At 36.8% G+C, this 14,303-nt stretch overlaps 1 protein-coding gene across 2 annotated transcripts in view; it reads left to right on the top strand.

Annotated features, from left to right (window-relative positions):
- The first annotated feature begins 626 nt into the window (after positions 1–626).
- Positions 627–14,303, top strand: part of LOC123320528 (nuclear pore complex protein Nup88) — a 146,121-nt gene continuing 132,444 nt past the window's right edge. The window contains exon 1 of one of the 2 annotated variants that reach the window (XM_044907876.1): positions 627–925. In XM_044907876.1, coding sequence (XP_044763811.1) covers positions 725–925 — 201 coding nt within the window. In that variant the 5' untranslated portion in view covers positions 627–724. The remainder of the gene's footprint in view (positions 926–14,303) is intronic. The other variant, XM_044907875.1, reaches the window with a different exon arrangement.

The following is a 14,303-nucleotide window of genomic DNA, read 5'->3' as shown; positions in this document are numbered from 1 at the left end:
CCTATAGACCGTTTGTTAGCTGAATTATCGCAAAGCAATTATCGACACTCTCAAAAATCCGCTCATCATTTGGGGAAATAATAATGATACTTAATTTTTCATACTGATAGTACAGTTCGAGCTGGATATAAACATTTAGCATGTCCATGCAGATAGCAGATGTACCTAGGTAAGTAAGTATATATCTCATTTCATTCAAATCCAGATCAGTTACACCAACCGATGCCCAACTTTGCCTGAATACACCCAGCAAATGCATGCAAATAATATATCATATCCAAACACCCCGATAATTCATTTAATTGTACAAGAACAGTCTATCTCCCAACAATAACCCACTAGACAAAAGACATATACACAACATCCTAGTAGACGGTCCATTTATCGTCTTAGATAACGGCCATGCCCGACATATGTTCCAAAATTATTAAACTTTCCATTATCTGCATCGTTTCATGCCCCATCATTATGTGGATTGAAAGCGGCATCCAGAAGCAACAAAAACAATAATCTATTCCAGTATTCCAACTTCTATTCCTATTTCCCATACGCCGTTTAGTTTCTTCCATGCCGCAAAGTTGGTAATCGCGCTTTATCTGTATCTCCCGGCATCCGCCAGAGTGCGCCACCAACCGGCCGCCGTTTATCGATTGTTTTCCCGACTAGACAGCTGATCGTTTTATAGGTTAAGTTCTCAGTTTTGTTTATATCGTTTTGGAACAAAATGAATTCGACCGATTTTTTGAATTTGGGGGATAACCAGATCGTCGAATTGGTGAAAAATGGACTTCCCAGGAACATTTCGAAGACTGTTAACGTGTTGACGGTGAAGGACGACGTTTTGTTTACATGGGATTTTCAAAGTCACTGTGTTTTAACTCTGAATATAAAAGCTGCCAGGGAGAATAAGGGGGTTATTTGCCAGGTGAGTGAATTGGAGCTTTACTGAGTACCGAAATTATTCATCATCTACTACTGTTTCCCAAAAAAATGTGTATTTCCAAACATAACCTAACCCCTTCTTGTAAAATCTTGTAGGAAGCAGTCAAATTCAAACATACAAGTTTATGGAGCAGTTAAAGCTCTGAAACCATGAATTAAAGAAATTCCCAGACTTCTGGATATTATAATTGGGTACTTCGTGCTCTTCGTTGAGCATTGCATGGAACGATTAAGGATCTGCATGTTTTCATATAGATTACAGCCAGCAGTATATGATATCATTGGAAATTGAATAGAAGAAATGTGGAAAATTGCTTCACAACCTGTGAGGTTTATGTTTATTCTCACAAGTTCATCTGAATCCATCTATCGTGAACTCTATTTCTCATTCGAGGATGCTATCGTTGAAGTAGATACTCAATATTCGAAGAATAAATGAAGTATTTTGAATAATTTACTGAAGAATTAAGTTTTTTCTGCATATTATTTTAACTTATTTTCATCTGTACATGATTAGGGTAATATTAGATGTACAAGACTCTAGTGATAGTATGTAGACATGATGAAGGTCTTCCGCTCAAGCATATAGGAACAGAATGTTCCAACACATTCAACATATTATTTGCTTCCCTATAACTGATGAATTAAGAATTTCGGTACATTTTTAGTGTTACACTATCGAAGGACTACCTGCATGTATGTACAGGGTGATTCATCATATATGCCTCCTCGCCCTTTAAATTTTTTGTGTCACTGTGCAGAAAAAAAATTGCGTTCAGAAGTTTCATGAATCATAACAAAATCAAATAAAAAAATGTAACCATTTGAAATAAGAAAGTAGGTTCACACGCAGGCTTTCTGTAACATCCTGTATACATATATGAAAATACGTTCTTTCAAAAATTCGTTATGAATTATGAAACTTTTGTACGAAATCTTTTTTTTTACACAGCGACACAATAAGGTTAAAGGGGTGGGCTTTCATAATCAATCACCCTGTAAATATGAAAGCACTTCATTTAAAACACTTATTTTTAGTAAGCATATTTTAACGACTTGTGAATTGATTTTAGAAGTATTCAGGAAAGTCTCTGGATTTATTTTGGAAAATATGCACTTTTTTTAAATTTTCATTTTTGAAAATTCGTGGAGGACATTCAAATTGTGTATCGGCGGACATTCAATTGTTGTACCAAATTTCATGAACTCATCTCCGGTAGTTATCGAGAAAAAGTTGTTTTCATCAGTGTAAGTGTATTTTTTCTTCATATTTAGAGTTAAGTATATCAGAATTTTTAGCTGAGTAGTGGTTTAATAGAAGTGAGGTGTTGTATATTTTGTTGAATGTTGAGTTAGTTTCTTTGAGCTTAATTTTTCGGTGACATGCTCAGTGGATTCTTTTAGAAATGGAATACTGTGGATATTCAACTCATGAACAATAAATCAGTTCCCATGTTTAAATACTGGTTATATTTAACTTTTAACTGTTAAATAGTCCATAAGTAATATGATTTATATTCACCACAAAAAATTTTAATGTTGACAATATACGCTATTTAACAAAAGGGCTTACAAATGTTATGTTCTCCATTACTTAGTCCAGAGTTGAGTTTACTTTAATTTCAAAAAATAAATGAATAAATCCTTCACTTTTTATTTTGAGTTTTATTGAGAAAAACCTCATCGAAAAGGAACCTTATTTCTCTGATGTGGCGGTGGCTAATTTTTTCATTCTTCCAAAAGTCTGGATGCTCTATGTTTAATGAGACTTACACGCAGAACAGGCAAGATAGCGCTAATTTAAAACCAAAAAATGTTTTGACAAGTGTCGTAACCTCACATTTTTGTACTATACAGCGTAGAATGTGTCAAATTTCCATGGCCAACGAGTACTTTTATAAAAGTGAATGGAGCTATCAAAAATTGACGAAAAAAGTTAATTAGGAAACTAATTTTAGAGGCGTTTTCTTGCCCCCCTTCCAATTATAATGGAACATCACCAAAATTTTCTTGATTGCTTCCTCGCTCTTATAGAATGTCTGCTCACATTTCATCCCTGTAAATTTTCTGGTTTTTAAGAAAGAAACTGAAAATTTGCTCCTCAGGTGCCGTCTTTAGGGAGCTGTATCCAAGTAGGGGCAGTTAAAAAAACAAAAAATCATGAAAGACCCACACGTTTTTTGATTGTTCGAGATATTTCAAGATTTCAGAACTGTCGACGTTTCAACCCCACGAAGTCGTTTTTTCTCCATTTCTCGCGTTTCTGAAGCGTACGAATGAAACCTAGATGTCCTGTCGGCGCTATATAACTCCAAAAAAAAATTTTTGCCGTCATTTTTCTCACTTTTTATCGCGACACAAGACCGATCATCGCTCGGAGAATAACGGGAACGTGAGACCGAACTGATTCCGGCGGAAAGAAAAATATCCATAGGCGATATTAGTATTTTTCTTCATTCGTCGCGCCCGTACAGGGGGGCGACCAAGAGAAATACAAAAAAGCGGCAATCTTGGGGCGGCCGGGTATCAGATCTCGGACGTGGAAAAATCGGGTAGGAATTCCGCGGGGGAAACTCTATTTATTTCCATCTTCGAGTTCGCATTCCGGTAATTTTATTGATGCCGTTCCATATGTCACTCGTCCGTGGTGTGACATTGTGACGGATTCGCTTTATATACCGTACAAGGTCTTGACGGCGCTTGAGCGTTCCCTTGGAATTAATACGTCGACCAGATTGTTTCATATGAAATTCTAGTATTCACCCCAGTCAATATTGAGGAAATTCGAAGAGAAACTCATTTTGGAAGAATTCTGTGAATTTATATTAATTTCTTAAGAACCCAGATTGTAAAACCAGCTGATTTAGAAACTTGTAAAATCGGGCCTCGAAAGACTAATAACGACAGTCGAAAACGCCTAATGAGTGCGCAAACGCAAATGTAAACAAATCCACGTCACATTGACAGTACTGACGGAAGTGAGGTTAGCACCATAGAGAAAGCAAGCAGGGGTGAGCAGTACTGATTCAACTCATCGATAGCCAAGAGTAATGTTTTTGGCCTCGGTATTCAGGAAATTCATTTTGTAATGGGTTTTAAGGCTAACGGCCCGAAAAGATTGATATTCTGAATATCTGGCCTGCTGATACTAGAAGAGTTGCTCTCTGGAACTTGACAGAAATGATTTCGAAGAATTGAATTCAAATTTGATTCAGAGCACCTTAGAACCAACGATGCAATGGTTCAATTTCTGACAAATTATGTATGAGTGTGGATAAAACATGTGCCATTCTTCTAAAGACTTCTCATCCTGGTTGTCTAACACCATCCCACATCCAACTCAAGGACAACAAAGTCTCACTGCAAAACTCTGGACGCTTCCTAGGTCTCACAATAGATGAAAATTTAAACTGGAACGAACATATATCATCACTATGCACGAAGCTGGCTTCTATCTGCTATTCACTGGGTGTTTCAAGGAAATATTTAGACCTATCATCCATTAAAGTAATCTATCAGTCCGCATTTGAATCAAAACTAAGGTATGGAATTATATTTTATTGTAGTGGACACACTATGGATCGTGTTCTAAAGATGCAGAAGACAGCTATTAGAACAATTATGTGGATGAACAGAGTGGAATATTCCATAAAAATAGCCTTGTAATTGCAATTGCAGTTCACATACAAGAGTGCCTTATATTTGTCTTCAAAAATAAAAACTACTTTCAGACTAAAACTGCAACATATAACACGAGGACAACAAAGTTAAAATATCCACGATATAGACTTACATTAACTGAAAAGGGACCAGAATATAGTTGTATAAGATATTACAACAAAATTATAGATCACATAAAAGAAACAACAACCCTCAAAGGTTTTAAAATGCAAATTTTCAAGCTGTTGATACAAATCGAACCATACTCTGTAGAAGAGTTTTTGATTTTGAGGAGCTGGAACAGGACCTATGTTTTTTTAACATTTCTACTTTACTTGAAATAAAGCTTTATTATTATCATTATTATCTGTCTGTGTTGCGCATATTTTATTGTTGTTGTCCTTGTATTGTAACTATGTACTTGGTGTTTTTTCTTCGAAGTACTGCTTGTTTTTATAAATGAAGATCAGGCACTTCTGAATATGTATAGTAGATGCGTTTTTTTTTAAATATTCCCCTACATGACTCCGTTCTCTTCATCCTCCAAATCATATACAGGGTGGCCATTTGTAAACGAAACAGACGAGATTACAGACGAAATAAATTTTTTCGATAGAAATGCTCGGACAGGTCGATTTCTGTTTCGAGGGGGACAACTTAAGATGTAGGTTACGGACGCATAGCGCTTCAACCCTTGCTACTACAACCCTCACCCCCAATTTTTGAATAGGGAAGATGGGGTGAGTGATACCTCATTTGAAAAGTATTTTTATACTGATTTCAGCACAGTAATTGGTTTTTCATTTTATGCATTAGTTCTCGAAATATTCTTAACTAAGTATTTGAAAATGAAGTGGTGTTTTCATGGCACTTGTAGTGTTTTTTTGTGAAAAATCGACATTTTGAGCTTCAAAACAACCATGACTGTGGCTTCCTTCCTCCAATCCACTGACGTAGAAATCTTTAATCAAGATGTCGAACAAACAAAGAGTATTGCGAAGGAGCTCAATCTTGCTGAAACTCAATCTGAATTATCTTCGATATTTGCAGTATTTCCAATAACATGCGGTAACACTTGATCGATAGAAATCTCCAAAAAGTTCAAATACGTACATATCTCTAATCAGATTACCATTACTGAGAAAACACTTCATAATTAAGTCGGAAATCATTTCACGAATTGGGACTGGAATATTTCTGTGGCATCATTAATGATTTGATTTTCTTACCTGGTAATCTGATTAGAGATATGTACGTATTTGGACTTTTTGGAGATTTCTATCGATCAAGTGTTACCGCATGTTATTGGAAATACTGCAAATTATATCGAAGATAATTAAGATTGAGTTTCAGCAAAATTGAGCTCCTTCGCAATACGCTTTGTTTGTTCGACATCTTGATTAAAGATTTCTATGTCAGTGGATTGGAGGAAGGAAGCCACAGTCATGGTTGTTTTGAAGCTCAAAACATAACTCATTTGTTTTTGGAGATAACTAAACGAAATTCGGTGTGTAATCATAATCCAAAATAGCGATTATACTGGTGTACTACTTTTTTGTAATTTTAACGGTTTTCGATATTCCTATAGTCAGCCTCTGAATAGTTCTAACCCTGTACATCGTAGATATGACGATCCGCCGTCATATTTTCAGCTGAATCGCGTCAGTTCGAAGGCGCGCCACTCCGAACTCTTTTGAATATATCCCATTGAAATCTCGATCGTTTTCCAACCCCTGACCCCCCGACACCCCGCCCGCCGCGAACACCCAGGTAATATCAGAAGGAAATTTCCACACAAGGATATAATTCGAACACGTGAAAAGGCCGCCAGCCTCCTCTAATTTCCCGGAATTGAATGAAAAACCGTCGGGAAGTCGAGCGCATTCGAACCCTGAAAATTCAAAGAATCCCCCGTTCCTTTGAACCACTCCACCACATTCGAGAAGCCCATAATTAAAAGAGAAAGAAAATGAGCCACCGTCGAGCGTCGGGCGCTCCGCAGAAAAGAACGGCCGTATGTCATTAAGCTCTCCACTCTGTGTGTATACACGTCGACTTCTATGATTCGAATAGTGTAATTATAATCTACTAATGATTTAATTGACAGCTTGCCTCTATGATGCGGGCCCTCGGGGACGTCGTAAATACCAACCTAAAAGAGTGAAATGCTCTGAAGGACACGGCCTGCTCGAATTCGCGCGGCGATGCTCTTTTATTCGCGGCCGGATGGAAGGACTGTTAACAATTGAGAGCGGGACGTGCGTAATGAACAATTTAGTACATAATTAAAAGATGAAGAGGTGGAGGGCTTGGACAGCAGTCCTTTTGATCGTGTATATTTTAATGGTTCATTGTCTGATTGTCGGTTGAATGGCGAGCGTATTATGCTGGCGTACTGTTGCGGCGAAGGAAAAAACGCCGTTTTATCAAGTGGCTTCAACTGTGTTCAGTTAAACTGGGCTTAATTGACCGTTGTGTGAATATAACAAAGGTTGATGAAACTTCCGAAATAAAAGATTGTTTTTTCGATAATTCTTTTGTTAAAATGAACAAGAAGTTCAATTTTACCCACCTGAAGATGCTATTGTGATACCGAAACGCGTGTCACGGTTAAGCAACTTATGTTAGTGAAAATCATATTAATCTGTCTTTTGTTCACGAAGTTTATTCTCCATCTTTGAGCCCATCTTCTTTAAAAATGAAAATAGAGCCCTTTTTTGCATTGTCATCGCATAGCGTAAAGACGACTGAACCCATTCGATTCGTTTTTTCTTTAAAATCTTCTTCATATTATGTTGAAGGTTTTTACGCTTATAAAGAATTTTGAAAAATGGCCTGGGGGGCCAAGAAAACCAAATGAAAATTAATTTTTGGGCGCAAGTGTATGTTGGGTTGTCTTCCCTCCTCGGGCAAGTGATTGACACTTGCTGGCGGTTGACAGTTGACAAATGAACTCACTAAACAACACGAGGTGAATTTTGATATGTTCTCAAAATTAAGCCTCTTTGTTTTCACTTAAAAGATTATTGTGAGTCTGAGAGATTACTGATCACTATAAATTTTAAGTATACTATATGCATCCATCGCAATAGTGCTTGGCACTTTTTTAATCCCGTCAAATTTTGGTTAGATGATGAGTTACATTCCCGTTAAATAGACAATTAGTCTTCTGCAATTGTCCAAGTCTGCACTTGCACCATTAATCTCGAAAATCTATGCCTTTTATGCGGTGAATGCATGTAACTTGTTCCTGTGTTGACAAACTCTTAAGCTTTTCTCATTTTTTATACTATTCTTAATTATATTTTGATTTATCAAACGTATACTGAAATCTAACCTGAAATGGATAGATTAGGAAATAGTGTCATTGTGAACACCTTTCAGGAAAAAAAAAACTGAACACAGCACCTTGGACAAGGTTCTTAACTGAAGGATAATTGAGAAGTGAAATACCATAAAAAAGATGAAAAATTGACATCTGCAGCATTAGTTAATAAGATTTCGCATCACAAAATGAAAACACAATGCACAATGGAAATAGATGAAGTTTAAATCAATATTGATAGTCCATTTGAGGAAAGTACCTACAAAGAATTGTAAAAATACATTCTCTACATGGCCTCTTATAAGACTACTTACATAAAATTTATTTTCCCCTACATTCGGAAGAACGATTCGCGAAATATGTTGATGCAACAATTCACTACCCTGAAATATTGAAATGCGATTTCTGGCACTCGAAAACAGCCAATTCACTGTCGGCTCAATGTGGCGTTAAGGACATTTTCGGTCCCTTACGGAAAGAATATCCGGAATAAAACATCTTATTCGATAAGGAAGTCGAACGCTAAGGGTCGGCACGGACGACGCATCATTTCGAAGAAAAAAAGACAGGAATATTTTAGAGACGTCGTTGTAGCAAACTGTTTAAACCAAATGTAGGAAGAAGCTACACCTTCTTTAGGCTTTTTCTCTTAGACTACGAGGATGTATTGATTTCTAGTTAGTCTAGACCAGTTCCATGCATAAAAAAATGTTGCGTTACCGTAGCAACGAACAATAACTCATTAGAAGTGTCAGTGTGATGTTTGAGGTCAAAAAAGTAAACCAGAGTTACGCAATAAATTAAAAGAAAGAAGATGTCACACCGAAATTGTGAAAATCGAAAAAGTGGAGTATCGAGCCATCATCAAGGTTAAGAGGTAAGCAGATTAACCAATATATGCTTAATACCCTTGGTGATCAATGTCCTTCGTATGCGACCGTGAAAAATTGGACTGCAAGCTTCAAAAGAGGTAAATTTTCCATTGAAGATGATGACCGATCGGGAAGGCCAATAATTTCTGTGTCAGTCCCCGAAAATATCGATGAAGTACATGACATTATTTTTCAGACCGTCGCATTGGGCTAAAACAGATATCTGAAGCACTGAATATTTCATAGGAACGTGTTCATCTTATAGTTCTCGTCAATTTGGACATCAGAAAAATTGCTGCAAAATGGATCCCCAAATGTTTGAATGTTGACCAAAAGCGTGCAAGGGTAGAAGCATCGCTTTCGATCTGTGCTCGATTTGTAAACGATGTAGACTTCTTAAACCGAATTGTTACTATGGATGAGACTTTGGTTCATTTCTACGATCCAGAAACAAAGCAACAATCGATGGAATGGCGACACTTTAGTTCTCCAAGACCTGAGTTGTTTCGTGTCCAAAAATCTGCTGGAAAAGTTCTTGCTTCAGTTTTTCGGGATTGCCATTGAGTAATCATGATTAATTTTTTGGATAAGGGTAGAACAATGACTGGAGATTACTATTCGACATTACTGACCACTCTACGGAAAAAAATTAAAGAGAAAGGACACGGAAAGCTATCCAAAGGTGTTTTGTTCTTGCAGGACAACTCCCCTGCACACAAATCTCATATTGCCATGCAAAAAATTCGTGATTTAGGGTCAAATTACTAGAACACCCCGCTTATTCACTAGATTTGGCTCCATCTGACTATCATCTCTATCTTCGACTGAAAAAAAGTTTGAAAGATCGTAAATTTTCTCCCAACGAGGAGGTAATAAAAGCTGTGGAGGTCTGGTTTGCAGAGCAAGAAGAAACATTTTTTTTGAAAGGTCTAGAGACGTTGCAGCTTCGCTGTAATCAAGTAAGAGGAGAATATGTTGAGTAATAAAATATTCTGGCATTGAAATTTTGTTTGGTTCTATAGTAGGCTAAAAATTTCTCAATATATCCTCGTATACCTCAGATAAACTGCTAGTCAAAAAGTAAAAGGATTGTGAATTAGATTGTTTGATTGGAAAAAAAAAATTTTACATAAGTATACAGAGCAAGTCTTTGACACGTACAAATATCTCAACAGTATTAAAAATTTTTTATGGTTGTTCAACAGCCTGTATCTTTTCAGCCGAGTCGATTTGGAAAAAATTTCAAAGGGAAAAAGCGTTTCTTTTGACCTGGAGAATCTACTGTTGAAATGTTTGTAGGAGTCAAGGAGTGATCCTGTATATGCACTTTTTCAAGATTAGAAATATAGGAATTCAAAGAATTATGTAGTCTTAGTAACACGAATACAGTATTTAACGAAATTCCGAAAATTTCAAGAATTTACAGTTCTGTTTACCCCCAGTACAAGATATGACCTTAAAAAACACCAAGTTTGTGTTGTGTCTTAAAAACATTGATTTGAAAAAGAAATTGTCAATATGCCTTTCACTTCTATGTAAGAATATCTATTGTAAGCGGTTTTTTACAGGGCCTAAGAAATAATAACATTTCCAAAAGTGAACATTTTCGTTTTCTCCCTGTATTCAAGGAACAAAAACTGTTGGAATATTTCTGCTTGTGGCTTTAAGAAATTCACGAAAAATTGATACAGGGCCGCGAAAACCGCATGACTGTACAGTGACTCTAACGAGACAGTGCCGACAATTGTGGTCTCGTTTTTCATCGTTTCAGCAAGAATATGGCGGATTTGGTCACGTGACGCGACGTGAGCCAATCCGCATTCCGAATTAGAGATCATAGCATTGAAATCTGTGCTTCTAAGCCGCCATATTCTTGCTAAATTTCCAATTGTCGCCACTGCGTTTGATAGAGTCGCTGTACATGTCTCTATCCTTAATAATAGCTGAGGTACAGTGCAGTCCCAACCAAAATAGGACACAGTGTCCAGTAGTGGATTGCACAATGTTAAAAAAGAAGAAGAGAAGACGTTTCCAAACATCGACAGATCCGATCAAAAATAAACCGTATAAAAAGCGAAAACTTCTCCGGTTAAACATCTCCGAACGCCTCATAGAAACCCCATTTATCCGCTGACAAATCCCCGTACCGGGACCGGCGAACGACGTCCCAGAGACCATATTTACCGTTCATCTATACGCCATCGAGTCGGAAAGAATTTACGGTCCGCCGCGACCGGGGAATCGACGAACGCGTCCCGACGACGCAATATCCGAAAGACGTTCGCGACTCCTCGAAATTGACGTTATATTCCGTCGTAAATTACGCGAAATCGCACCCCCGACGTGCGTTTCCGCGATATCGGGGATATTTCGTCGCCCGAGGACCGGTTTTGCATGTGAAAGGTGACAAATACGCCGTTTCGGCGGTATATTGTCCGGAATTGGGACCTGAACGGGCGCGGAAGCTGCGCGGGGTTAAGGGTTGCCAGACGATCGCGGATCTGGACGATCCGAAACGAATCGCTTCGTTTCAATTTTAAGATTTGGCAACAGCGCCTACTAGAAAATAAAAAAACAATGGCTTGTTTATAAAATAATAGCTGCTGATTTACAGCCATCACTGGCGAACCTCAACAGCAACCGGCCATAAAAATCCCATAAAATTTTACGACCTTCCTCGTTCGTCGCAGATTTCATAGACAGCCAATTCTGTCTATCTCATCAAGATAGTGTATTTGTTGTCCTTTATTATCAACGCATGGGAAACGGTTGAAATGGTTATTTCAAAATGTGACGATTCAAAGATATTTAATGAGAAATACATCATTTTCGTCAGGAGGAGTATTCCCTATTGTAGTTTTCCGCGACACTGTGTAGGAAATATTGAAGAGTGAAAATTTAAGGACTCAAAATGAATTGAAAGAATATTTTATGCACAATCGATGCAAAAAGTGATCGAAATCTATGCGTATTCATGAATTATTCGTGATTTGTGAGCCATCATTCACTGGTCTATCAACTTTCATGGTCTCAATGAGTAACAGACGATCTGAACATAGAGATACAGCAATAATATTGATATTCTGTTCTTCAATTTGGGAAATTTTTGATCAAGTCTCTCATCATTTAAGAAATATATACTTCGTATTTCAAGTGTCTGACATACAGAGTTTCTGAAATACGAATTTTCGGTTCACTCTTCAATTTTCTACCCTGAAATTTCAGATTATCCATAAAGTTATATTTATATAACTTATGCAGGTCTTATCTTTTATCAGCAAAATAAAATTTTTGAGCATTCAATAATGAAAATGTAATAGTGTAAAAAATATACAGAGTATGTCTTTGACTCGTACAAACATTTTAACATTAGATTCTTGTGGTCAGAATAAACACTTGTTTCCTTTACCATTTTTTACGATTTGGCCCTGCTAAAGAGATATAGCCATCTTAAGTTTTCATAATGAACTGCCCCACCCCTGGAAAAACAAAATTACCTTCCGAATAATTAGCGAAATCTGTGACACTACACATCTGTGGATCTTTTAAACAGAGTTGCATTCGGTCAAAGTATCCAATTTTTCGAATTTCACAGATGTTTTTTATTTTTGAACATCAAATCACTCTAAAACGGCGCATTATACGAGAAAATATGAAGAATACTGTTACCCAAAACGTTCAAATATTCATTAGAGAGCGTCTAACTTAGTTTCAAGAGTTGGGTTCTTTGAATTTTTGGTATTTTTATGGTACCTAATGGTCATAATGAGAAAACTGGAAGACGTGGGTGATATCTTGTGTACGAAAAGAATTCATAAAATAAATGAAAAATTTTATTCCAAATTCATTTAATTCGACGAAGCGTTTCTGACATAGAACTATAAATAACATTTTTTATGGTTTTTCAACAGCCTGTATCTTTTAAACCGATCTGATTCGGAAAAAATAGTGAGGGAAAAAAGTGCTTCTGTTGACCTCAAGAATATACTGTTGAAATATTTGTACAAGTCAAACACTAACCTTGTATACCCATAGTTTATAAGCGTATGAAAATTCTGTATTTATTTAACCACATGTAAGATTTTCCTTTCAATAAGAAAATTAAATAATTTTTGATTTTATCACCATAGACTCCATCTGGAATTTTTGACACTTGAAAGAATAGGTACGCGAGTATTGAACATTCTCAGATAAATAATTGAATAACTGATACATACCATTGATGAGGAAAACTGATGAAAACTTCAAACTTCGTTCAGCTTCTGACAGCAAAAACTCCTGAAAAAATAAAACGGAATCACTCTAAAATTGCTAGAAATGATATTCGATAAATTCAAAAATAGAAGCAATAATTTTTCAAATGTATAATATGTGAAGTGTCTCAGTTTATAACATTGGGTCATTAAATTTTTTCGTGCAGAGACATTGTTGTTTTGTAGCTTAACCCCTTATTCCCTTATCCAAGTTATCAGCATGCGGTAAACCATTCTACGTAATGGAGAAATAAGTATTTTTCTTTGCACCCGAATACTTATTGTCTGAATTTTGAGAAATATTTTTTCTGCCTAAAAAATTAATTTTACCCAATGGCTCGAGAGATATTTTTTCTCCTGGCTCAGGCAATTCTCCTGTCTCGACAAGTATTTTTTCTCCTGGTTCGAGAAATATATAATATATAGCATTGATATATTGTGATAGCGAAACACGTGTCGTGGTTTAAAAACTGATTTTGTGAAAATCGTATAATCTTCATTCTTTTCCTGGCTGTCGAACTGGTTCTTCCCTCCACAGGGTCGTAAAATATTTCCCCTAGCTCTAGAAATATTTCCCTCTGGGCAGTGATTCTGGTTATCACCCTGGCTGTTGGCCAACGAAGGAGACCACTTTAGAATCTCTCGTTTCCAAAAATTTCACTAGGTCTTCAAACTTTCCAGACCTAAATAAACCACAATCATATCTAGAAGACTCTTGCTCTAGGTCAGGGTCAAATGAGAGATAATTTCGACAATTCATCGTTCGGTCTTACATTTTTCCATAGAGACGCTATGAAAGCTTTCGTTATAAGGAAATAATTATACTTTAGACTCACAGCACTTGAGACAGAAAGGTTTGAATGATTAGAGTTGAAGGAGTTAATCATATTACTCAGGGGATAAGGACACAATAGTCCAAGTTTGGTCAGAATAGCAGAGTCTGCATTTTGCGACTTATCTCCGATAAATTTTTTAGTCTGGAGACCCTGAGAAGAAATTGATTCTTGGAATCAAGCTGAGGAGCTTAGCTCGAGAACGTTGTTCTTTACAACTAAGCAGGATGACTATTGTCTTGGAGCCTAGTGGAACCACCCATAGTTGAGGGAAAAAGATCGGGGAGAGTAAGTACCTCGATAAAGGTATCCATTCGGTCGAAGGGAAGTGATTTGGCAAATACTCCCTACGAGAAGGCCGGGGAATGACATCCAGACTATAAAGTACCTTTAAGAGACGGTAAAATAGGTAGATAGG

Source organism: Coccinella septempunctata, chromosome 9, assembly GCF_907165205.1.
Source record: "Coccinella septempunctata chromosome 9, icCocSept1.1, whole genome shotgun sequence".
NCBI classification, from domain to species: domain Eukaryota; kingdom Metazoa; phylum Arthropoda; class Insecta; order Coleoptera; family Coccinellidae; genus Coccinella; species Coccinella septempunctata.
Note: the sequence above shows the minus strand (reverse complement) of the source record. Positions and strands in the feature narration are given on the sequence as shown.